Source organism: Terrapene carolina, unplaced genomic scaffold (assembly GCF_002925995.2).
Source record: "Terrapene carolina triunguis isolate 2854851 unplaced genomic scaffold, T_m_triunguis-2.0 Scaffold238, whole genome shotgun sequence".
NCBI classification, from domain to species: domain Eukaryota; kingdom Metazoa; phylum Chordata; order Testudines; family Emydidae; genus Terrapene; species Terrapene triunguis.
In genome coordinates this window covers 955,567-982,822 of record NW_020664589.1, presented here as the reverse complement: position 1 = coordinate 982,822, position 27,256 = coordinate 955,567, and the positions used below count along the sequence as shown (strand labels likewise).

Below are 27,256 nucleotides of genomic sequence, written 5' to 3'. Positions count from 1 at the left end.
TAGGAAGCTCTAAGGTCCATCTCATTGCCCGCTGAGGGTCAGATTATGGCTGGCCTCTCCATGGCGATGCAGGAGAAGAAAGGTGGGAGCATGGAGCTTCCCCCCCAGCACTTTTTCTGCAGAGCCAGGCAAAATTTCTATCTCTGCACTCTCCTGACAACAGAGAGTGCTCCATCCTAGCAATGGCTGGAGTGCAAACTACCCCAAAATTGTGGGTGGGGGAGGTAAGAAGACCGACAATGACTCTGGGGTAAATTTCTCCTCCCCAAACAAATCACCACCCCCACACCAGCCAGTTGTGTGATAGCTGCTTCCAGGGTCCTGGGATATTGCAGCTTTGCACCATGCAGCATGGACCGGTAACAAAGGCACAATTGGCTCGATTCTGTAAATGAGTCCCTGGGGAAGGTCTGGGCTGTCAGTACACACAGAAATATCCTAAAACATGTCTCTAGGGGCTAGTCTACATGGCAAATTAAGTGTGGCGAGCCAGGGTGTGAATATACGATGCACCAGTTTCCCGCGCAGTAAGATCCTGTGTGGAGACTGCTACAGACCACTGAAAGTCGCAGAGTGCGGTTTGACATTCTACAGGTAGTAACCGGGACATTCAGTGAGCTGGACAGTGTCCACAGGGGATGTTACACTAGCAGGTGTGCTGTAGATTCACACCCCAGCTTGCCGTGTAGTAACTTGCCATGTAGATGATGTACAAGGAAAAGTTATAGTGCTGTACATTTTCAATATGCACAGCTAAAACAACATCAGAATGTGATGAAGATAAGAATAGTTCATAAGCGGGGTAAAACCAGGTTCTCGGTATGGGGTCATTATTCTTCCTTGCCCTTATGAAAACATCCTATAGAATTTAATAGAAAGTAGGACATTTTTAAACAATCCTCAAAAATTCCTTAGCAGTGATGGAAGTCTCTTACATTTTACAGCTCAGCTGGTAAGTTCTACAGAAATGATCTCATTCTCTACTACATTCTTTTAATACTAATTTCTATGGAAACCTTTGATGTAGATTTTAAAAAATGAACAATGACCCCAACATGGCTAAACTGAGGTTGCAGACAATGCTATTGTTCTAACCCTCCTCCTTCCTCACCCCATCTGCTCCTTCCTGGTTTGTCACCTTCACTCTTTTTGCCCAATACAAAACATAGATTGAAAGCTCGAAGGGACAGAGAACGGCATCTTTACATAAGAACGGCCATACTGGGTCAGACTAAAGGTCCATCTAAGGCCAGTATCCTGTCTTCCGACAGTGGCCAATGTCAGGTGCCCCAGAGGGAATGAACAGAACAGGTAATCATCAAGTGATCCATCCCCTGTCGCCCATTTCCAGCTTCTGGCAAACAGAGGCTATCCCTGCCCATCCTGGTTAATAGCCATTGATGGACCTATCCTCCATGAACTTATCTAGTTCTTTTTTGAACCCTGTTATAGTCTTGGCCTTCACAACATCCCTTGGCAAAGAGATCCCACAGGTTGACTGTGCACTGTGTGAAGAAATACTTCCTTTTATTTGTTTTAAACCTGCTGCCCATTACTTTCATTTGGTGACCCCTAGTTCTTGTGTTATGAGAAGCAGTAAATAACACTTCCTTATTTCCTCTGAGAAGCTCCTAGCACAGTGTGGGACACTACAAAACAGAAACAATTGTAATAACCCTCTTTGGGTTTCTTCTCCATTAAATTCTATAGGACTTTTCCATGAAGGGGTAAAAAAGGCTCAAGGATGGGATCCTTTCATTAAAGAAGAAAGAGATGGCATTTCCTAGCACAGCTACTAACACGGCTGTTCTCATCAGAACTCCTTGTAAAATGGGAATCTTTAGCCAGACAGTTTTTTCAGTCTCGGGAAAAACCAGAGCTAATGTGAATGGGCCCCCAAAGCACATCATCTCATGAGGAGCCCCAGAGGCAACTCCAGGAAATAGGTTGGTGGGAAGGAGATGTGACGCCTTGACAGGGCACAGTTTTGTGGGTTAACGAAGTGAATTTAGCAAATTGTACTTACCGCAATCTCTGTTACTAAAATATCAGTAATACTTCCCAAAACTGTTACGAAATCAAAGACGTTCCAGGCATCTCGGAAATAATTCTGCAAAATAAAAACACAAGAAAGGAAAATAAAATCCCTAAATTAAATTTGGGGTTGTTTTTTAATCTCTGAGTCATCTCACAGCATGAATGTTTGATGAGAAGGGAAAGCAGCAGAAGGTAAATGAGAAAGGAACGTACCAGTACACCAAAGGCAATGATCTTCAAAACGCATTCCATTGAAAACATAGATGTAAATACAATATTCAGGCATTTCAACATTTCTTCATATGCGGCTGGAGCACCATAGAACTAAACCAAGAGGGAAGACAGGCTGTTACGGGAAGGCTTTTTATGCTGATGAAACAATGTCCATAATTGACGTGCCTTACTGTAGGACTCTTCATAGAATCATAGAATATCAGGGTTGGAAGGGACCTCAGGAGGTCATCTAATTCAACCCCCTGCTCAAAGCAGGACCAATCCCCAACTAAATCATCCCAGCCAGGGCTTTGTCAAGCCTGACCTTAAAAACCTCTAAGAAAGGAGATTCCATCACCTCCCTAGGTAACCCATTCCAGTGCTTCACCACCCTCCTAGTGAAAAAGATTTTCCTAATATCCAACCTAAACCTCCTCCACTGCAACTTGAGACCATTCCTCCTTGTTCTGTCATCTGCTACCACTGAGAAGAGTCTAGATCCATCCTCTTGATTGATTTAGGGCCAGATTCTGCTTTTACTTAAGGCCAGACCCCAGTCTATGCTATGGATCCTTTGTGCCATTCCAAAGGCACAACAGGGTCATGACACTATCTGAATTGGGCAGCTGAACATTCCCCTAGCACTGGAGAATCTTCTGCTGGTGTAGGACCTCCTCACAAGTAGCAGGTACATTGGAGGAGTGCTCAGAAGGTTAGAGTGTGCCCCGAATGTTGCTGCACCCAAGTGATCTCCAGCAATGTAACAGCCGCTGGGCTCATCTGAGGCAGCTCCATCTTACGCCAGGGATTGGAGGAGATCATACATGCGATACAGACACCTCTGCCTCTCCCTTTTGAGTGCTGTGTTGAGTGAAGCCCAGCCAGACCCAAGGACTCTCCATTTGGTGCAAATCTGAGTAACGGTGTTGACTTGAGTTGTTCTGGATTTCAACCAGTGTAAACGAGAGTGAATCTGACCCTTAATTAGGAGTGACAGATTCAGTGGGGAACACCACATTATTAGAGAACTGAGTCCCAATTCCTCTACAACAGGCATAGGGGAGTGCAAGCAGAAGCAGTCTGAGCTTTCTGCCTTCGTGCGCTGGGGAGCTCTGTCTTACCATGGTCCACGTCAAGGCAATCCTGTCTTCTTCAGTAAGGACTGCCCAACCAACAGTACTGCGGCCACACCAGTGACTAGGCAACATCAGAAGCTAATCTAGCTCTTGTCACTTCCATTTTACTCTAGTGTCTCAAGCACGTCACTCCTATAGCAAATGCCACATTTCCTAGCCCACATGAAGTCAGGAAGAACTAACAACAGCTCACTAACCTTCATCATCAGCACAATAGTATTGAGCGCAATCATGACCATGATAAAATATTCAAAGGGGGGGGACACCACAAACTTCCACATCTTGTACTGAAAAGACTGCTTGTTTTGAGGCATGTAGCGGGTCAGTGGCCTGGCACTTATGGCGAAGTCTATGCAGGCCCTCTACAAAACAGGAACAAGGGGAAAAAAATCAAAATCGGCTGCGGTCATCCAGTAGCCAATGTGTTCATATGAAACAGGTTATCTTTGAGAGCATGGGTGAGGTATTTTGGGGAGGATGGACTGAGTATGTTTATCACATAGTGGCTAGGCACAGAACAATCAGCTGTTTGGCGCCTGGTGGGAGGCACTTGGGGGAGGGCAGAGAGCAGCAAGCGGTGGGCAGGGGGGTGGCCTTGGGGGAGGGGGCGGGAAGAGGCAGAGCGGAGCAGAGCCTTGGGGTGGAACAGGGGTGGAGCACCCACCAAGAAAAATAAAAGTCAGCCCCTGTGCATTCACAGAGTGCAAGTACTTAACACCATGTTCATCTGTAATAGGGAGGAGTGGTCCACAGAGACATGTAATTTTGTTTAGCTGCTCAGGTCAAGTTGTAGCATCATATTTAGAGATGTGTGGTCTCCAGGGGCCATACATCCATGCAAAGGATTAGGGGGGCGGCAACTTGATTCTTTACATTTCATATTCAACACATCTCTCAATGTGGTCATTGGTAACACAAAATTTAGGACCTCCCTCTGTTAATAACTGCTGTAAAGTCCTTAGTACTGGTGGTGGTAAGGGTGGGATTTTGTTTGTAGCAAGGTAGTCTGAGCCAAAAAATGCCAACTCCCAGTGTGCAAGGGGTTGCTGAATTCATAACGCCTGGGTACCTCGTTTTTTTCTAGACTGCATTCCGACATCACTTTATCTCCTTGCTCCTGGAAGGTGATGATGATTAACGCCACAAATATATTCACAAAGAAGAAGGGGAAGACAACAAAGTACACCACGTAAAAGATGGACATTTCCATTCGATAACCAGGGCTGGGACCCTGCTCCTCATATGTAGCATCCACCGAATGCTTCAATACACTGTAATCAAATGCAGAGAGAGAAGAAAAGCAATTAAATTAAGTGCAGGGCAAAGTACCAGTGAGCGCTCTAGATTTACTTGCAATCAGAGGCTTCACTGCGGAGATTCTTCCTTACATGCATGGGATTAAACTCACTGCCACCTTTGCAACTGGGAAAGAACTTTCCTTACGGGCTAGTCGGCACCCTTTCTTTTTCTTCCCTTTTGGAACAGGGGACCATTTGTTACTGTCCCATCAGCATATTTGCCATGATCAATTTTCTGTGATTGCAAGGAGAAGGGATACTTTGGGGTCTGAATCCTTCCTCTCGTCTTCTATGTGTCAATATGGATGAAACAACAGCGGTGAAAGGACTGTGAATAATCTGCGATGCACACTGCCCTGAGAATATGTTGGCCACTGAGGTTTTCATTCATTATTGTATTAGGAAGTGGGGCCTGGGTGTGACGGAGCAGGGAGCGGGGCAGATTTGACCTGGGAATGTTGCAGGGGAGTTACACTGGGGATGGGGGACTTCCCTTGAAGGAAGCTACCTGAGCTGTAACCTGAGCCAGGAGGGGGGTTGGGAGAAGTGACACCTTCTGGCCGGGAGACTGAACAAAGGAGAGAAGGATCTGGGGAGAGGGGGGGAGAGAGCTGCTGGAGGAATTTTTGTTGTCAGTCTTGGGCTGGGTGGTGCAACGCAGGGAACCCCAAGCTGGGGTCTAAGCTCCCTAAATCCCCCAGAAGGACTTTATTGAGGGGTCCTGGTTGTACCTACATGCTCTGCTTGGGACTGTGTTCCTGTCATCTAATAAACCTTCTGTTTTACTGGCTGGCTGAGAGTCACTGTGAATCTCAGGAAGGGGGTGCAGGGCCCTGACTCCCCCACACTTCGTGACAATGGGTGAAAGGGGTTGCCTGCCACATGAAAAAGACTTCCAGGTTGCATTTTTTACTACTATTTCCCATTAAAAGCCAAGCAAAATAAAGTAATATGCATAACAGTAATGATAGTTTTGAGCCAAAAAGCCTGGAATGCTTTCTTCATGGGTCACAACGTTCCTGTCGCCCCCGACCTCAAGGTCAGCAGCTTTTGTGAACCTCTTAATCTATTTCACACCAAAGAAAGCAGGGCAGATCTGAAGGCTAGGAGTGAGCAGACAATTATTTATCAAAAAGTGCCCAGGAAACACCACTGGACAACCTCATAGGAATGTGCAGAAAAATACACTCAAGTCCTGCCTAATCCTCTGATTCGTTTAACATTCTCGTGAGGAAAACCAGAAGCCTGGCTGATAACGAATTCCCCATCCACTTTGCACAAGTCGTCGATTGTTTATCTGTCCCTGACAGCTACGAGGAGTTAGCATTACATCTCAATGAGGTAAATGAACCCGACAAACTCCACGTTACTTACGTTGGCCACCCCTCTCCTGTGGAGACAGTGAACAGCGTTAACAGAGCCCAGAGGACATTGTCATAGTGAAACTCATACTTTTTCCACTGCCTGGGCTGCGCCTCCACCTCACTCTTCTCATAATCCAGATATTGACCCCTAAAAAGAAGAGCAGAGGTTTGGAACAAGTGAGGTGACAAGGCTCGGCAGCAATTAAGGATGATTATCGTTATTACTTGTATTGCAGTAGCGTGTGGGAGCCCCAGTCTTGGATCGAGACCCCATTGTGCTAGGCACTGTACAAACACGGAACAAAAAGATGGTTCCTGCCCCAAGATTTTATAATCTAAATAAAAATGAACAGAGCCAGAGAATGTTAATCTCTGCACAAGGTGCAGCAGAGACTTGAATCCACAACCTTGGGCATGGGAGGGGAGGACCATATCCCTAGGTCGGTCAGTCACACGTGAGAATTACTAAGGGCTTCTCCTCACTACCATGGTAAATCAGCCGCTGCTGCACTAATGCAGCGGCGTCGATTTAGCATGTCTGGTGAAGACGCGCTATGACGATGGGAGAGCGTTCTCCCGTCAACGTAATTACTCCACCTCAATGAGAGGCAGAAGCGATGTCGACAGGAGAACACTCTCTCACCCACATAGCGTGTTGTAGACACCACTTTAAGTCGATGTAAGTTACGTGTCGATGTAAATTACGTCTCCCGGGGGGGAGAATGTCCTCTGGGTTCCAAATATCTGTTTGAAAACAAATCCACTATTCAGCCAATGAGAAACTGAAAATACAAACCCCAGAAATACTGCTGACACGTGACCTCATAATATATTTGCTCTGCTGCTGTAAAGCTGGCAGCCAGAAGAGGAAATATACAGAGAGATTAACCTACATATCACTGTTCCAAGCGCTGTCGCTGACATTACTAAAGACATTCCCAGATGATAGCAATCATCAAAGAAAGAAGCAAGCAAGGAGGAGCCATGCCGGCTTGTGGTGCATAAGAACAACATAAAAAACACTGTTAAAGGACAAATCAGGCTGGAAACACGGGTCTTCTATCATATTAGTCAACAATGGCCCTTTAACTTCCTTTTAATGTCTTACTTATTAACTACAATGTTCAAATAAAAGAGCTTCAAGAAAAAGAAAATCCATTTTAAAAATCAGAAAGGCAGCTAGCCAAATTAGCCACACAGACCTTGATCCTTCAAACACTTAAGCTTGTGCTCTACTTTAAGCACATGATTAGTATGAACCAAGTCACTGCAACTACTCAGACTTAAAATTAAGTATTTGACTTTGCAGGATCGGGGTCTTAGACATTTAAACTATTAAAAACAAAGGGTAAAATTAATGTCTGGTATAACTCTGTTAAAGCAGCACTCTTATTCAATGGAGCCATGCTAGAATTAATTGAGCCCAGAATGATGAGACTAAGTTACACACAGTTAGGAGAGTTATCACCGTCAAAGGAACTCAGGACGGGACCCAGGATTTTCCTCCTGCAAGTAATCCACTGCTGGCTTCCAGCAAGCCCTGCCATCCTGCCAAGTACCTGCAGTCCTTTTCTAGCTCCTTGGACTCATCCGTGCAGTAGAAGAATTTGCCTTTGAAGAGTTGCACAGCAATGACAGCGAAAATGAACATGAAGAGCATGTAAACAATTAGGATATTGAGGACGTTCTTCAGGGAATTCACCACGCAGTCAAAGACAGCCTATAATGGTGGGGTGAAAAACAGGGGAAGAAGTGAGGAGACAGAGAGAGAGAGAGATCTTGGCATCTAAACAGGAACATGTGAAATTTTGGATCAGATACCTTTAACTTGCACACCAGATGTTTCAAATTCCTAATTCTACTAATACCCATTTCCTGCAGTTCCATTCTTTTTCCTTGTTGCAAGAGTTTAAACAGTGTGACTGAATTCTGTGATATTGCCAGTAAAAATGGCAAATATAATAACCGGTTGTCTATGTAAATATTAGCTCCAAGCAAATATTTGTATAGCTGGATGAATAAGTGAAAAATGTATATGTGACTAATCTATTCAATGACTGTTAGGGAATAAACTTTGTCAAATAAATTACTCATTAAATATTATTTGAACTGTTTGAATGATAAGAAAAATTATTTCATGATAAAATACCAAAATGCTTTGAATAAATAATTTGTAGCAAACAATTCAACCAGTGTTAACTATTAAATAATTTAGTTGGCAAATGTAGCTTGTGAACTGTCTGCAAACACTTTCTGAAAGTATTTGTTATATGGTATTAGTTGCCAAATAATTTCAGCAAATGGCTGTTGGCTTACAGCATGTTCATGAGCAGTCTGTGGTGATAATTCAATGTAAGCAATTCTGAGCGGGATTGATTAGTTCTGTTCGAACACACGAGGCATATGGTATTGTTTTTCTGAATGTAACTCTTAGAATCATGTTTCTGGTGCAAGCACAATCCAGAAATTCCAAATTCACGTTCTGCAAATATTCTCTAATAATCCCCACAAAACATTCAGTTTCACTGACCAGTAACTAGTTTCCAAGGAGCAAATGCAAAAGGGGTGTGAAGACAAGCAATATGAATTCAGTTTCTGATTCATATAAATATTTACTGACACTTTTTAGCAGTATTCAATCCGGTCTGGCAAATATAAGTTTGAAAATAAAGAAATAGTTTAATAAAAAGCCAGTGTTTCTTTGCATTCCAGAGCAGACGAAAATTAACACTGCTGATTTCAAGGGCCACAGAACAACACATTTAAATTTCCAATCAACTAGCCTTGGTCTTCTGCAGAGTTTTCAGGTGAATTTAGCGTGTGTGAAAATTAAATTGGCTAAAATTGAAATGATCTGAACCTGAACCAGGGGGATTTGGATAAAACAGGACCCAGAGGGAAGCTAAAAAAAATTGGGCTGATGTGGTTTCACAAAAGCAAACGCTCTTTATGTTTTTGGCCCATCTCTAATGGAAAAGCTCCGTATTGGAGAGCGCACAAAAACACTGTACCAGGGCCGGCTCCAGGCACCAGCGTCGCAAGCAGGTGCCTGGGGCGGCCAATGAAGAGGGGGGCAGCACGTTCGGCAATTCGGCGGCGGGGCCGTCACTCCCTCTCGGAGCGAAGGACCTGCCGCCGAATTGCCGCTGTAGAATGAAGCGGCAGTAGAGCTGCTGCCACTTGCAATCGCGGCTTTTTTTTTTTTGCTGCTTGGGGCAGCAAAAACGCTAGAGCCGGCCCTGCACTGTGGAGCCATTATTTCCTGCACTGAGTGCCTACAATGCACATCTGTTTAATCCTGTAAATCCTCCCACCCCACAATTCCAGTGGCAGGCTACTCTTGAACAGTTTTCAATCCATTCTTGAAAAGTAGTGAATAACTAAGCTCAGGCCACCACATTCATTCAATTTGTGACTTGGGATTCCAGAGATGTAAGGCTATGGTTTGAGCATTGGCCTGCTAAACCCAGGGTTGTGAGTTCAAACCTTGAGGGGGCCATTTAGGGATCTGAGGCAAAAATTTGTCTGGGGATTGGTCATGCTTTGAGCAGGGGGTTGGACTAGATGAGGTCCCTTTCAACCCTGACATTCTATGATGCTAACCCTGCATTACACACTCTGAGATGAACAGATTAAAATTCCTCCTGACTCAGTGGAAGATTTCCACGGACAGAGCTGAGCAAAATGTGCAGAGTTCACTGTGTACAAGTTGTGCAGTGAAAGTGAATGCTCCAGGAGTTACTTTTTGCACACCACAAAATTTCAAAAAACGGTGTTAAATGTGGAGGTTGTGTTTTGGGTGGGTTTCCCCATCCCCAACCTTTATAAAGGTTATTGGTTGTGGAACAGTTCACAAAATTGAAGGTAGCATTTGCTGTGAAACCAAAAGACCTTTTAACATTTGATAAAAATGTGCAAAACTATTAAATGAGGGGGTGTGTGTGTCTTTTTTTATCTAAGTAAAAACTGGCAAAAATTAAAATCAATTACAGTAAAATAATAGGTCTATACATTACCCACTTTGAGTTTACACAAGAAATTTTGCCCACAGCCCAGCCTGCAAGTCCCCAACAAAGAAGAACTGTTTCCTGTTATTCGCCAACCTTTAACTTGGGCAGACGCTTGATAGTCTTCAGTGGTCTTAGGACTCGCAGGACTCGCAGTGACTTGATTGTGTTGATGTCTTTGCCTTTGCTTCCTCTGAAAGGGGAATGAAAGAAGAACAAAAGGAAGGAGTTTGGTTCTAGAGGGGCTCATATAAAGGCCTGCAAATACTCAGATTTTTCAGATTTGGAGCCAAATTTTTCCCCTTGGATGCTCACACAGGGAGTTACAGATGAGCATCCGCTTGAGAAGCGTAAAGCGATGTACAGAAGGGAAGTTGAGGGCAGAACTTGGCCCTGAGAAAGTTTAACTGCTTGTGCTCTTCATCCCGGCATCACTTCCCAGCTATTCACACCGTGTCACCAGGCTCAGATTCCTCCCCTTCCTCTCACCAGTAGGAGGGCAGCAGAGGATCTCTGGTTATAGCAGAGAGGAGAGAAGCCAGAGCACTTGAGCACAGCTGCAGCTACTGGTGGGAGAAGGGGGAAAAAGTCACATCTGCCCCACCCAAAACATTTGTGGCCTGTGTTACACATGTCACCGCCTCTTCCCACAAAGCCAGAAGTTTCGATGACACACCTCCCATCCAATTTGCCAGGGCAGCTCTCTTAATGGTCTGGAGATAATGTTTTCCTTAGTAAAACAGGCAGTGAATAGAAGGGACTGGACCTTTTGGTGGGTAGATGGACAGCACGTCCTACCTGGGCAGAATAAGCTTTCCATTTCTGCATTCTGTACAGGCATACTATCGCTCTCAGGTCTCTTTTAGAGGACATGCTGCCAAGACCATGCTGAGCCATGTAATATGCAGACATATTACATGCCTGAAACAATAACAGTGTAATTTTTCAGGCCATGCATGCAGAGGTTGGAGGTCACTTCTCTTTTACGAAAACCGTATGCGAAAGGGTAATAATTTATGCAAACAATACTGTTCATTTAGCTACCATTAAGGGGATGGGGGGGGTTGATGAAGAGATAGAGTTCCTTCCCCAACCCACCCCCAAAATAAAAAAGTATGGCTTTTTCTGAAGAGATGCAGCTAGGCCTTTTGTCAATCTGCTAGTACAACAATGCAGTTCACCTTCATTTAGTATGGCGTGAGAATGAGATGGAAGACTGTTGATGGAGCTGAACTTGACTACAGGCATGGGTTTAAGGGCTGATTGAGACATAAACTTGCACTGAAATAACAAAAGGTGTGAATGAACACTGCTTTGAGCAGGCTCCCTGACTCTTCTCCGCTCCCCCCACATTCAGCTTCCCTTCCCCATTGGGAAAGCATGTCAAGAAAAACACAATTAAGCCAAGAGACTCAGAACTGTACAGCATGGGCAGTGGCAAGTTCAAACTTCTCCCACACAGCCTCACCAGTAAGGACTTAACACTATTCTGGAGAAACCATATTTAGGGGGGAGAGGACAGCTCAAACTCTATGGCTCACTCAAGTCACTGACCCTGCTGTGAGTGGTGATGGTGAGTTTTGTGACTTGGCTCCATTAGTAAAGAGAAACCAACAAGTCATTTCATACGACCAGCTGAGCAGAAATGAGAGGGTAACAACTTTTGCTCGCTACTGAACAGAGTGGATTTGCAGCAGTATCTTAGAGGTGAACATACCCATGTCCCATTTGCAGTCTTTTTCTCTACCTAGTGTGACAGTCTGTATCCCTATGTTCACCCTTTCTACAAGACTATGATAAATCTGGTACAAAGTGTGCCTTGTAAGGTATCATTTGGAAATTCATAATCTGCTGAACATTATTGTCTTGGTAAAATGTGTGTGGCAACAATGTATGTAAAGCTATGAAATTCTATTGTATAAGACATGTTCCAAATTTAGAAAAGCAGGCACAAACCAGTTCTTCAAAGACAAAAGGCAAACTAACGCCTTGGCCATGGGTCAACAAAATCAAATAGACCATCACCTGGTTAAGCAGCCATCCTTTGGCAGGGAAAAGGGCGAGAGTGAGAAATTTAATTGTTGTCAAAGAAACGGCTGGAAGTTCCCATCCCACAGACATGCTGTCACCTGAACCACAGCTGGAGATGTTTCTCAAAGAAGAGAAATGCCATAAGAAAGGGAAGCAAACACCTCAGATTACCTCTCTCCCTTCATCTCTATGCACAGCATCAACAACACTTGAAAAGACAAAGGAAGCATCATTGGACTGAGGGGAGATTCTGACTGGAAGATTCAGCTAGTAAGACTGCTACAGCATGCGGTGAGAGAGACTTTTGCTTTGAATTCTCTTAGCTTGTTAAGTTAGGTGTTACTTTGTGTTTTACCTTTTGTTTCTTTGTAACTAATTCTGACTTTTATGCCTCCTTACTTGTAATCACTTAAAATCTTTCTTTTTGTAGTAGTTAAACTGATGTTATTGTTTTCTCTAAACCATGTGTTTGGGTTGAAGTGTTTGGGAACTTCAGCGGGGATAACAAGATTTGTGCACATCATTTTCTATGAATGAAATGACAGATTTTCTATGAGCCTCTATTGTCCAGGAGGGTGCTGGGCAGTACAAGGCACACAGGTCTGGGACTGAGAATTTACTGGTGTCGCTCTGTAATATAATTCATGGATGGCTGGCTATAGCTCTCATACAGTATAGCTGGGGGTGATTTACATGCTGGCGGCTGGGTGTGGGCAGAGCAGGAGTGGTTGCTCTCACAGTGAAGCAGTGTAAAAGGCACCCCAGATTGGCGAATTGAGGGGAAACAGCTGTTCAGCAGTCCAGATTGTACCCTGGGGAATGTCACATCCATCACTTCTGTTCATTTACAGTGCACGGATAAGCAAGGGCGACATCAGGAACATTCAGAATGAAAGCTGAGAGGCTCTTGCCTACATCATCTTTACAGGTTAGTCTCTAGTGTTGAGTTCCATGACTTGATTGGGAGGGATGGAGGGTGAGGGGCTAGGAACACAGACAGGGAGAGGACAGAGAGTTTTTCCACTGCTATTTTAGAACCAGTTTAAGCAGACACATCTGGAGCTTGATCCTGCTCTAATTCACATTGCTGTAAACCAGACGTAGCTCCACTGAAGTCAATGGAATGACATTAGCATAAAATTGGTGTGAGATTAGAAATCCAAGCTATGACTGGAAGGGATTGCCCACTTCCACTATTAGTCTTAAGGGAGACTGTTCTAGCGATAAATTGATAAAGCCATTATAGATCCTCATGATCTCTCATGGTCTAAGGGGTTGGGGAACCTCTTCTGCAATTGAGTCACAAGGGGATTTATGGGTTTAACTCCAATGCACATGAGGGGAGAAGCGTTTGCTTCTGTATACTCCTCTGCATAGAGATGGCAGAAGAGGCTTTGGAAAGTCCCTCTATAGCCCAATCACTTGCCAAACCACCCAGGCATTGAATCAATCAAAATAGATGGTTTTCAGGTATATCACCATAAATATTTTTGTTCTTAATTTGCAAAAGACACAGCAGCAGTACAAAGCTTTTCTATGGAGCTGCATTAATCAGGAGAATTAATTGTGATTTAATATGTTAATAACTGCTCTTTGAGGAATGTGAAGGTCTCTGATGGAGTCGTGACCCGACGGTGCTCTCGGTGAAGCTCGAAAGCTTGTCTCTTCCACCCACAGAAGATGGTGCAATGAAAAAACAATATTACCTCATCCAACTTGTCTCGCCCGATTAGGAGACATTTGATGACTAATAGGTACTGTCTCCATTATGCAGCTGGTAAAAGTTTTAGCCACAGCTGTGCTTAAGCATGGTCATTGCTAGCATTGTTTCCCTAAGCAGCATAGTTGCTGAAAAAACATGCTAGCCTGCACCATGCTATTGACTATCCCCTCTAGGCAGGCTGTTACACGAGTGTCAAGGGAAAGGAATCCCTGTCTATGTGGGTCAGGGAAGCCACATGAAGGAGAGTGGAAAGCTAAGACGACAAGCCAACCATTTGGTTTAAGAGATTCTAGGAAATGTTCCCATAGGCATCTCAAAGATAGCAGAAAAACTTGACAGTTTTTATACCGTGTCTGACTGAGTCGTAAGCATTTTTTCCAGAGGGCAGTAACAAAGTTTTAGCATTGTGCATGTGGTCCATCAGCTCCTGTCGTTGTCTATGCTGACAGAGAATAGTTGCCTGTGTTGTAATAAATGGCCCAGCCAGTGGGAAAATTGGCAGATGCAAAAGATAAAAATAAATAAATATAGGAGGCCAATGGAATGCTAGGCTGATTCAACCCATGCAGTGCTAAGCCCTGATCCTACTTCTGCTCAAGTCAGTGGCACAATTCCTTTAGTTCAATGGGAGCAGGAGAAGGTTTTTATTTTTCTTCTTGCAGGATGTCTGAGGACACTGAAATGTAATGTGAGAGGAGGCAGGGATTCGCCATACAACTCAGATTGCCGCCACGAGGGAATCATTTCTGCGGTCACAGGGACAACAATGCCCTCATTTCTGAAGAAAGCAGAGACTCTGTGGGGCAGATCGACATTAGCAAGGTGCAGTCAAACTCCACTCAGCTGAGGTCTGCACTGGCAGGTTGCCAGGTGTCTGAGGTTCATAAACCATTTGCAGGAAATGAAGCAAGCTGTAGCCTCTTTCGTCTTCAATACAGAGGGCTGGCTTTTAGAAAAAACAGGAAAGCTCATCTTCAGTGGGCTAATGCTTTCCTAACCTTGCTCTGTGGGGACTGCAGGAAGGAGTGGTAAATGGGTAGCTATTGTTCTACCTGGCCTACTGCAAGGGTCTCTTGGAGGGATTAAAATATAATCCAATATTATTAACTGATGCATTAAGCATTGAAGGTAAAAGTTAAGATCACCAACACTGTAAGGGCCTAAATGTGTTTTGAATTTTGAATATGGGTTAATGTCACATTAAAAATGATCAACCATCTAAACAAACGGGTGTGACTCCCATTTACAGTAAGGGGTGGGGATCGATCTAAGATACGCAACTTCAGCTACGAGAATAGCGTAGCTGAAGTCGACGTATCTTAGATCGATTTACCTCGGGTCCTCACAGCGCAGGATCGACGGCCGCGGCTCCCCCGTCGACTCCGCTTCCGCCTCTCGCCCTGGTGGAGTTCCAGAGTCGATGGGGAGCGCGTCCGGCGATCGATTTATCGCGTCTAGACGAGACGCGATAAATCGATCCCCGATAGATCGATTACTACCCGCCAATCCGGCGGGTGGTGAAGACGTGCCCTAAGACCACTTCATACTGCTCTGGCCTTAAAGTGAGCATGACAGTAATTTACTCTCCCTTTAGGCCCCTTTACACTGTCAGGGCAGTGACTTTAGTGTAAATGACACTCAGGCCCAAAGGTTTTAAACAGCATTTTTGGATCTCTTTATGCGTTTTTACATCACCAGATGCTAGCAAGCAAAGATGATGTTACAGCCAGTGCACGCTGGCCAGCTCTGCCAGCATAACCAGGAGGAAACTGTTCACATCCTTCCACTGAGTTTCCGTCTTCAGGTGTACAAGCACAAAAAAATACTTAACTGCTCATCCTTCTGTTCGATTTGGAAGACAGAGCCCTTAGACATAAGAAAGAATCAAAAAGAAAAACAACTAATTTCACAGCCCAATTTTGTTTTCTGAAACAGGATGTGCGAACAGTAAACAAAATGAGATTCAAATGTTTTGTGAAAAGGGAAGAGATATTAGGTACCTGTGGGTGTGATCTATACAATGCTCATCTCTGCAAACAAAAATCTAGTGCTCTCAGTATATAGAAACAAGAACTGGCTTTTGGCAGCCCAACCACCCACACTACGAAGCACAGGAAACAGATGGATCTGTTTCTACACGTCTTGATGTAGCTGGGAAATAATGAAATACAGGCAATCAGGGAGGGCTTCTCGTGGGGTGCACTGTATCTAAAACAGCACAAAACATGAACTCCGGCAAACTAGAAATCCATTGATGTCTGAGGCCATGAATCCTGCAGTTACACAGCCGTGTTCAGGAGCCGTCTTGGAATGGGCAGAATTTATTACAATGAATAAGAGGCAATGTTTAAAATCTGAAACTGTTCTTTGTACAGAGGGAAGCTGTTGGATGGCTGATCTGGGAGAGGGAGGCTATGTCTGTAGAACAGTGATCACAAACCTCAGGAGGGAGAGACATTACTGCAAACTGGAAATCCAGTAGGCTTCATCTACAACCAATTTATAACCAAATATTAAGTGACTGCATTCCTGGGGAGGGGTAGAAGGTTAATAGACATGGGGCTTAATGAACAGGTATGGTGACACCTCCCCCCGAGCATAGCCACCAGTCTTCTTGATGTAGGGATATACTTCAAAACCATTCTATGATGAGAACGGGAAGCATGCTGAATTCCTAATAAAGGATTTCAAGATTTAAAACTCTTTCTGTGTGTTAGGAGGATCTCAGTCAATAACAATGAGGGTGGGGTTTTCAAAAGCACCTGAGTGAATTAAGGGCATGAGCTCCATTGAAAGTCATGGAGGTGCTTTTGAAAAACCCACCCTGATTTCCTGTTAAAAAAATAAGGCTCTCCTTACAGGAGAGGTGGAATTTTAAAGGGTCCAGGACTGTATGCGATGGATTAATGCAAGTGACATCTTGATGAGACATACCCCCTTTTGACAGCTCCACTAACTAGCTATCTGTACAAGGACAAGAGTGTTTGTTTTTAAACGGAGGGCTTTTCCAAATTTGATTGGCAAAATGCCCTAGTACGAGGCTAGGAAACAAACTGGAAGGGTCAGATGTACTACAAATTCAGTTAATGGATATACACCAGGATGCATTTCACTGTCTAATATTCCCTGCCCAAACACATTGTGGGGGTGAGAGAAAGAAGAGGGGGAGTTGATCGTCGCTGCACTATGAACTTTGTTGAACAGCAGAGTATGCTAGAAAATGGACAGAAAATAGAAACCCAAAAATCTAAAAAAAAAAAAAAATAACGGAAAAAAATAAAAAGGAAAAATAAAATGGCCTGTGGGTTTGTGTTAGGCCAATACTGGCGGCATCCGGCCAGCTCTGGTTGTCCTGTAGTAGAGCGTTGCTCATACATTTAAACTATTAAAAATAACAAAAGAAACCTCGTAAGTAATTTTTTAAAATAAATAAATTATCTGTTAAAAAATTGATAGATCTTTCAAACGGAAGCTTCTTGTTTCTGTTGATCCTGCCAGCAGCTCTGATTTCATGTACACAGGGCTCTTAAAGGCTTATCATCAAATATTCATGGAGAGGAGGAGCCACTGTCTCCTGTGATCGCCTGAAATCCCCAAGGTAGAACGTGAACTCCTCCGCTTAAGAGCAAATGAGGTCACAATTCTGCCTGAGTGTGATTCTATCCACTTCCAGTGCCTAACTGATCCAGCTTCTAAAAGGGAAGAAAGAAGAGAGCACCCTACTTCCTAGATTGTATCACAAAACTCCTGTCCCTTTCATTCTGTCTCTTCATCTTCCTCTGCAGAGAGACTGAGGAGAATCCCTGCCCTCTTCTCTTACTCTAGAAAGCCAGAAAAGGAGATGGCACAGTCTGTCTTCTGGCGGAAGGAGCTCTCCGTGGTCCTGAAAAGGCAGCTCCTTTCTCCCACAGACATAACTGAGATCCCCTGACAAAAAGGTTAAAGGTCACTCTTGCAACATCTTTCTTTTGTAGTGCCCTCAAAACCCCACATCACTTAGTTTTCATGTCAGAGAGCTTTCTCTATTGTCAGTTGCATAGAGCCAGAATTCATGCGGGGTTCGATTCTTAAGAATGCAGAAAGTTATGCATGAAACTTCCATTACCGCTAATGGAGTTTGCACATGCAACCCCCTACATGAGACTAAACCCTGCTACTCTGATGCCTACTTGTTTATTATTTTTCATGCAAACTTATATCACACATCAAGGCTAGTCCCAATAAGTCACTCCCCCAAATCTTTCACACTGTAGCTGGATACATATAAATTTGCTTATTTCAATCTGTGACTTTTGCTAAACATAGGAACTGCAACCTGGGTTTATTCTTCTGACTACAGTAATCAGGGACAAATGAGAGCTGTTAAGAGGAAGGGGATGTCATTGAAGAATGGGTAGTGAAGGGACAAAGAAGTCAATACAATGGGTGTAACATGGATCATTTCCACAGGTGAGTGTGTACACTCTGCCGAGAATACACACAGTTCACAGGCATAACAATGCAGCAAGAGAGCAATAATGCATTACCCCATGAAACTCCTAGAGAGAGATTCCAGCAACAGGAAGACAAAGAAAGAGCACAGAGTCAATGACAAACAGAAACAGAGGTCTATACAGTATACCCACTGCACAAAGAGATCCGTGCTCCCTCCCCACCACCCACCCTAAACTCAAGGCTTATAAAATAAATAAGGAAGTAAGTAATAGATTTGATATGTGACATATGCACACACACCCTGGCTGGTGTCGGATTGACAAACAGACAGTATTGCTATACTTTCAACTTATTGTCACTTTGGGAGGAAATAATTTTCATTGTTCAGCAAATTATGGTAAATTCATTCACTTTAAACAAGCTGTGCAAAATTCTACACATCTGGGGTAAACTTTTTTTGTTGATGCCCACGGAGTGTATCTCTAGTTTTTTCCCCCCATTCATAAGCATCATTTGATTGAGCAAGTAGAATTCGTGCCTCGGGCTGGCCAAATGTCATGACAAATTTGCAAAGCTGTTTTAAGCCCTTCCACTTCCATTTCTTTAAAGACAACAATATACAGCCCAACCCTCATGTCATTTTTATCATCAACACAGGGAGATGATTGCTAGATAGAAGATATATAATTTTTGTTATTATTCATCGCTTACAAGCATCTCTTTGGGGCCCACCTTGAAAAGAATAAATTGAGTTACAATCTGAAGAACTATGAGCAGAAGAAGGTGGACTGGTGCAGCAGTGACTCATATTATTATCTATATTAACAAGCTGATGCTGTTGCAATATTCCAGCAGACAATGTTTCTGAATGGGCTGGTTTGACTTGGTGTCCGCTTGAAATGCCCATTCGGCAAAATTTAATATAGATCACCACTATCAAACAGTAGATCAAGAAAATGAATTTGGTGAATTAAATGGGTTTGGCTGAGAGGTAGTCATTGAGCTGTCTTGTTGCAGACTGGAATCAGTAAAGGCTGCAGTAAAGAATCTTTACAAGATTATCGTAGGCTCTACCTACATTTGTGCTCTAGCATTTGGAAGCAAAAAAAATCCCTACAGAGGTACAACAAAATCACCCATTTCACTTAGCAAATAAAGTTCTTTTCTAGTGATAAACAAAACTCCACAAGGTTCAGTCAGAAGGCCTTTGGTTTGGATAAGTACTCAGGAGCCTGAATGTTTATCCAAACTTCATCTGAACGGTCCGAATCCCTTATGTTAGCAGAATTGGACTAGGAATCTCTGGAGAACAGGCTCTCACAAGATTGCTGGTACTTCCTGCATCCAATGAGTCCAGAAATCCTGAAAATATTGTCTCTCTCATGGAATTTTATCATTTACAATCCCAGCTGGAATATGGAAGTATAGAAGCTACAGCAAGAACAGCAGCAGCAAAAATAGAAAATTCTTCAAACTCTTCCAAACCGCAAAAAAAGTTGGATTCAGTTCAACTCTGGGCGAAGGTTTGGGATGGTTCTTGTTTTATCCAAACCAGTTTCCCCATCCTTCTTTATTGCCTCCCAAAAAGGTGCATGTTTAAGAGTCCTGCCCCCTTCCCTTTATAATCTTTCCATGAACCTATTCTCGACATTTACTTAAAGAGTAGGTAACACACGTCGTTCAAGACACGCTGTCATGAAGTACAGCCCAAGGATGTACAAATAAAGTGCAGAGGCTGATATTATACTATTAGATATAAATGCCAGAGTGAACTAAAGAAATACTGAATACAATGCACTCTCAAAAGGAGCAGAAACTAGAAACCTTTCATCAGAAACAATTTGTCCAGCAACATAAAAGGCTCTATAAATCTGCTGATGTTCTACGTTACCTTAAGAGAACCATGTTCACCAAGGAGAAGATATTTTAAAGACCAATGATATTATTGGTCTTCAGAACACACAAGAGTTTCTCTGACTGGACAAGCTCCCTAAGATTTCTCTCCTCCCAACCTCTCTTGGAAGTGTGAAATCTTACTGGAGAGGGAGATCAGGAATTTACAACAGACCACAGACATGGACATTATTTCCCAGAAAATGACATTTATGTTTAACAATACTTAACACTTCTAGACCACCTTTCATCTGGGGGCTCTCTATTTTTTTTTACAAGCCTTAATTAACTAAGCCTCACTAAATAAAAGCTTGACAGGTATTATTATACCCATTTTTGCAGATCAGGAGACACAGGCATAGAGAAGTTTAGGGTCAGTTTTTCAAAAGTGGCCTCTAATTTTGGTGCCCAACTTTACACAACCAGAGCCTAATTACCAGAGGTATGGAGTGCCTGATTGACCTCAACTGGAGTTAGGAGTTCTCAGCCCTTATGAACACCAAACCCTCGGTACCTAAAATTGGGTACCCAAAGCAGTGGGCAACCAAAACTAGAAGTCATTTTTGAAAATCTGGGCCTCAAACAACTTGCCCATAAGATCACAAAGCTTATTAGCAGCCAAGTCAGGAACAGCGCACAGACCTCCCACTTTGCAGTCCCCTTCTCTAAACACTAGTCAACATTGTTACCTTCATTTAATGGCGGCAAATGATACAGTTTGATCATATGCTGTAATCTAACCATTTCTGGGAAAGTCCTTGTCACCATTATGTTGTTGAAAATAAATCTAGAGGATTAAAGGATCTAATTCTGTGATTTAATACAAGTTTCCAATAGCCTATGTCCAAGCTCTCTCCCTGGGGGAAGAGGGAAAAGATGACTGTCACATCTTATTGTTTTCACAGTCTCAGTGACTGAGGTCAAATCAACTTAGATTTGGGTTTTGTTTTTTAGAGCATTTGCCATTGAACTAAAACAAAAGATCTAGAATGTAGACTTCATGGACACAACACAGAAGGAATTCTGAAACTACAGAAGAAGAAAAAAATCTGGGCCAGATTCACCGGAATGCTCTGGCAACTTTATGTAGCCCCAGTGATGCAAAGCAACCATAAACCTCTCTTAACTTTAAGGTGAGTTTATGGTGGTTTTGCATTGTCAGAGTTATGCAAATCAACCAAAGAACACGAGTAAATCTGGCCTTCTGTTTAGAAATGGTTCTATTTCTGTAACATATAGGGTAGGCTTGCACACTTCCACTAGCTCAACTGTGAAGAGCAAATTCATTCTTTTGATTGGCAAGTAAAATACTGTTAGAGCTTGTCTATATGCACACCCAGTTTGCAGCCATCTGGGGTGTAAATCTACCCTGCACTAGCCTGCCATGCATTAAGTATCCATATGGACCCCGCTGCTGCCATGAACTAGAACCTCCCTAGTGCACTTTAATCTACTCCTATTTTAAACTTGCCTCCAGGTCAATACCTGGAACTTCAGAGGCATATTGAAACCCCTCATAATGCAACTGGTAAACTACACACTACTACAGGGCGGGAAATGTTCTCCCAGACTCCCTCTGTGATCAGCTTGTGTTCTCAAGTGTCTGTATTTCTCCTCCTGTTCTTTACTAGTAAGGGCATATGAATGAAAAGAGGATCTTGGTTTCGTAACAATTCATCTGTGTCTGTTGCTCATTCCTCACTTGATATCAAAATGTTCTGTGAAATCACAGTAGTTGGTTTGGGAAATTATACTGATGTCAAGTATCAGAGGGGTAGCCGTGTTTGTTGCTTTTTACAGATCCAGACTAAGAGTATTGTGGCACCTTATAGACTAACAGACGTATCGGAGCATAAGCTTTCGTGGGTGAATACCCACTTCGTCAGACGTTAGTCTATAAGGTGCCACAGGACTCTTTGTTGCTTTCTACTGATGTCAGAAACAGAGGATAGTGACTTGAGGTACTGAATAAGCAGCAGGAGAAGAGGACCTCTGTAGAAACTTGGAAATTGTTGTCATGTAAATATCTTTAATGAAAAAGAATGAGGGGAGAGAAATACAGAAAACACACAAAGCAGAAGCTGCAGTGATTCTAAAAAAATATGTTTTTCCAGATTTTGGGGGAGAGATATACATTATTTGGTGAAAAAATGCACTTTCTTAAATGGCTCGATCTCCTGTGATCATTTTTTTCTCAATCAGAGCAGCTTAAAAATATTCAGAGCTGCCAGAAACTTTTGCAATGAGCCAAGAGAGGCTTGCCAATAGGTCACAAACGTGGGTCCAGATTCGAATGAGTGGCAGCTGGGACCAAAACACACCTGGGTGAAGTTTCGATGAAATCTAGAACAGCTTGTTAATTGAGGTTGACATTATGGAAAGTTCTTTTCCCCCTAAGTTTTGGGTGAAAGAAAATGAAAATTTCACTTGAAGTTTTAAGTTTGTTCTGACCCGAACTTTAAAAGAAAAAACTGGGGCTGTGAAACCCATGAACCTGTTGTGAAAAGGAACCACAGCTACTGAGCTTTAAATGGCTCTAGTTCAGTGTCACCTCTACCCTCCTCTCTCCTTTCCTGGAAATTCAGATTCTAAAGAAAAGCTACTTACGAGAAGGCAAATGCCACCAGGGCCCCACTGACCACAATAAAATCCAAGATGTTCCACAGGTCACGGAAATAGGAGCCAGGATGAAGCAGCAGCCCCAGGTCAATCATCTTCAGAGGAAACAAATTAACATGCCACATGTAAAAACACAGGAACCAGCTCCAAATACAGATGTGTAGCAGGGATATTTATTATCTGCAATGAGGTGAACCCCTATATCCTTGATCAAATGATTTCGGTCCCTTCACAAAACCTCCTTCTAAAACATAACAGCCATACTGGGTCAGACCAGAGGTCCATCTAAGCCCAGTTTCCTGTCTTCCGACAGTGGCCAATGCCAGGTGCCCCAGAGGGAATGAACAGAACAGGTAACCATCAAGTGATATTGTCACCCATTCCCAGCTTATGGCAAACAGAGGCTAGGGATACCATCCCTGTCCATCCCGGCTAATAGCCATTGATGGACCTATCCTCCATCAATTTATCTAGTTCTTTTTTTGAATCCTGTTATAGTCTTGGCCTTCACAACATCCTCTGGCAAGGAGTTGCATTGTGTGAAAAAATACTTCCTTTTGTTTATTTTAAACCTGTTGCCTATTAATTTCATTTCGTGACCCCTAGTTTTTGTGTTATGAGAAGGAATAAATAACACTTCCTTATTTAATTTCTCCACACCAGTCATGATTTTATAGACCTCTATCATATCCCCCCTTAGTCGTCTCTTTTCCAAGCTGAAAAGTCCCAGTCTCATTAATCTCTCCTCATATGGCAGCCATTCCATGCCCTTAATCATTTTTGTTGCCCTTTTCTGAACCTTTTCCAATTCTAATATATCTTTTTTGAGAAAGGGCAACCACATCTTCATGCAGTATTCAAGATGTGGGCGTACCATGGATTTATATAGAGGCAATATGATATTTTCTGTCTTATTATCTATCCCTTTCTTAACGATTCCCAACATTCTGTTTGCTTTTTTGACTGCCGCTGCACATTGAGTGGACGTTTTCAGAGAACTATCCACAATGACTCCAAGGTCTCTTTCTTGAGTGGTAACAGCTAATTTAGACCCCATCATTTTATACGCATAGTTGGGATTATGTTTTCCAATGTGCATTACTTTGCATTTATCAACACTGACTTTCATCTTCCATTTTGTTGCCCAGTCACCCAGTTTTGTGAGATCCTTTTGTAGCTTTTCACAGTCTGCCTGGGACATAACTACCTTGAGTAGTTTTATATCAAAAGTTACACAGTAGTGATGTTTTTGTTTTTGACAGGTTTTCAGTAGGGGAGAGGGAGGTTTGCTTTTGTAATTTAGCGAGAGAAGTTAGTATTTCAGAAGCAGATAATGTTGACTAGAGTCAGGAGTAGTGCAAGCGTAATGCTGACAGACCCCGGTTGCTGGGATCGAACCGGAGACCTCTGGAGCTTAGTGCATGAACCTCTACTGCATGAGCTAAAAGCCAACTGACTGTTAGCTAAGGCTGTAGAGCAGACTCAATCTCTCTCTTTAAGTGGTCTCGGTGCCACTAGATGGGACAGAACACCACACCCAGGAGGTGTGTGGGTTACATACTTCCCCTAGCTGAGGAAGCGTGTCCCAAGCTTCAGAATCTTCCAAGTTGAAATCCTGGACGAGCCCTCACTTGTAACGCAGACAGACCCCGGTCGCCGGTGGGCAGGATCAAACTGTGGACCTCTGGAGCTTAGTGCATGAGCCAAAGGCCAAATGGCCCTTAGCTAAACCTGTAGAGCAGGCTCATTAATCTCTCTCTAAGTGGTCTCGATGCCACTAGATGGGACAGTACACGAAACCCAGGAGGTGTGTGGGTTACACAAGCAGATGCTCTGTAAGCTTCCTTACACATATTTTTGCCGGTGCACTCCATGATTGTCAATCCCCTTAATTTTCCACTTCCTGACCTTTTCCTATGCCACACTGTGTGGTAGTTTGTTACAATGAACACATATTAGAGATTATGCCGAGAATAGGGCAATTTGGATCCATTCTTGTAATTTAGTCTTCTCTTAAATATACATTCACCTGTACTGTTTACTTTCTCATTGTTTAATACATATATACTGTAGTGTACTGGTCTTATGCACTTTGCCAACTACACAACATTAAATGAAATAACATCCACAGAGGCATCTCTGCTGGAAGTTACTTGGGGGCCAAACTACCTGACTGTAATAGGTAGAGAGAGCTGCCCAAGGAAGAACAAACTGTAATAAATTCCTTGTGTTTGGAACCCCATCAGTGGCAATATCCCCCCAAATGTGATCCCCTCCCTTTCTGTTCTTATGTGTGAGATGAAATAGTGAATGTTGACCTTTGAATAACCGTCACTGAGCCTCAGCGTTTACACCTGATTGAGATGAATGGGGCTGTTCGCACTTCTGAGAACTAGGGTTTCCAGTAGCTGCAGATTCACGCTGACATTTCTGTATCACACTCCATTCACATTTTTGAGATTTTCTTCACAACCATAACAGCAAGAAACTTTTTTTTTTTTTTTTTTTTTTTTAAGACAAAAGCTGAGATTTTGGAGAACAAGACAGTAGCTACAGAAAGATGCTGGTATGATGTACGGGTGTGTGCCAGCTGTTTCCAAGCCCTGTTCATAATGGGTAGAACTTCTTACCATCAATGTTTTCCTACACGCATGAGAAATATCTCATTTTCTACAAGCCCTGTTCATATCTCTTGCTCTGGACACCTGAAAATATACCACAGTGAATCTGAAAAGTTGAATAAATACCCATGGTGGTATTCTTACCTTTATCACCATCTCGAAGGTAAAGACACCCGTAAATATATAATCCAGATACTTCAGCGCCTAAGTCAGAAAGAGAAATCTGTATTTAAAGGAGACTAAGAACAGAATCACTGAAATGATCTGCCCAAAAAGAGTGTATGGAAGGCCAGTTCCAGCAGTGGCATATTTACCAAGGTGTCATTGCATAACACCCATTTCATGGGATGCTTTCAGGTAGTTTACACCACAAATTTGAGTTCCCTCCATGGAACTGAAACAGTATTTTTTTTTTACAAAAGAAATCATTGTCCAAACGCTCGTGCGCACGTGTGAGAGATCATCTGTGTGCACATGTACATAGCAGGTTTAAAATAGCAAAGTGAATACACTTTAAATCACAATATTTGAAAATCTTTTCCGAATTTGCTTCCCTGCCAACACCTTTGTACAAATGTGCTTCCCGCTGCAATAGTTGATGATAGCATTGCTAATGCTTCTGGAGTGTAAGGAAGAGATATACATCCCCTGGTCTAGAGCAGCGGTTCTCAAACTTTTGTACTGGTGACCCCTTTCAAATAGCAAGCCTCTGAGTGCGACCCTCCCTTCTAAATTAAAAACACGTTTTTATATATTTAACACCATTATAAATGCTGGATGTAAAGTGAGGTATGGGGTGGAGGCTGATAGCTTGCGACCTCCTGAGGGGTCCCGACCCCCAGTTTGAGAACCCCTGGTCTAGAGCATAAACCAACCTCTAACTAGCAAGTATTAGGAAGAAACTTTCCTCATAGCTAGTTTATTTCATAGCTGCCTATTTCAGGGTTTCCTGAACCCTTCCCTGAAACCTCTGGAACTGGCCAGATTGGAAACAGGTTATGAGATGAGGTAGTCCCTTATCTGATCCAATATGGCAATTCCTATGTTCTGAGGACTGCAACTCCTGATTTGTTTTAGGGGTTAGGAAAAGGCAGAATCCTGAACTCAGGCCTCAGTAAGTAAAACACCTGTCAGTTCACACCTATCAATTAGATAATCTTCTTGGTAAACTGCTTTGGATTTTAAGTGTGAAATTTGCAGTCTTAGGCTAGGTCTACACTACAGCGGGGGGTCGACCTAAGATACGCAACTTCAGCTACGTGAATAGCGTAGCTGAAGTGGCGTATTTTAGGTCGACTTACCTGGCTGTGAGGATGGCGGCAAGTCAACCGCTGCCGCGCCGCCGTCGACTCCGCTACCGCCTCTTGCCGCGGTGGATTTCCGGAGTCGACGGCAGAGCCATCAGGGATTGATTTTATCGCGTCTTCACTAGACGCGATAAGTCGATCCCCGATAGACCGATTGCTACCCGCCGATCCGGCGGGTAGTGAAGACGTGCCCCCAGTCTCTGGTTTTGTTTTACACTTGCAATTGACTGCATCTATTTCGTGTACACAGTTTGTGCAACAAATCAGGCGGCTGGATCCTGCTGTATTTGTTGCTAATTTAGGGCCAGATACCTCTGATACCCTTGATAACAGGGCTACTCACGGAGTAAGGTGTTACTGAAGAGCAAGAGTATTTGAATCCGGGCCTGTAGGTTAATATAGCTTTCATTCTCAAAAGTCACATGAGACGAGTGGGGAGGTTTGGTAATCATCTTAATTCTAGTGACTAGCTGACGCAGCATCTGAGTATCCTGATCCAAATACGGATGATATGGAGTAGATACGTTCCAAGAAACCCAATGGGTACCTAGGTGCTAACACAACAGGTGCCCA

General features: G+C 43.2%; 1 protein-coding gene across 1 annotated transcript in view; it reads right to left on the bottom strand.

The window, feature by feature from the left end:
* CACNA1B (calcium voltage-gated channel subunit alpha1 B) overlaps positions 1-27,256 on the bottom strand; it is a 490,111-nt gene that overhangs the window by 79,058 nt on the left and 383,797 nt on the right. Inside the window, exons 24-32 of the mRNA XM_024206825.3 lie at positions 25,521-25,580; positions 22,744-22,850; positions 10,152-10,248; positions 7,608-7,768; positions 6,059-6,196; positions 4,456-4,657; positions 3,584-3,748; positions 2,251-2,361; positions 2,027-2,110 (exon numbers count right to left, since the gene is read on the bottom strand). Coding sequence (XP_024062593.2) covers positions 2,027-2,110; positions 2,251-2,361; positions 3,584-3,748; positions 4,456-4,657; positions 6,059-6,196; positions 7,608-7,768; positions 10,152-10,248; positions 22,744-22,850; positions 25,521-25,580 — 1,125 coding nt within the window. The remainder of the gene's footprint in view (positions 1-2,026; positions 2,111-2,250; positions 2,362-3,583; positions 3,749-4,455; positions 4,658-6,058; positions 6,197-7,607; positions 7,769-10,151; positions 10,249-22,743; positions 22,851-25,520; positions 25,581-27,256) is intronic.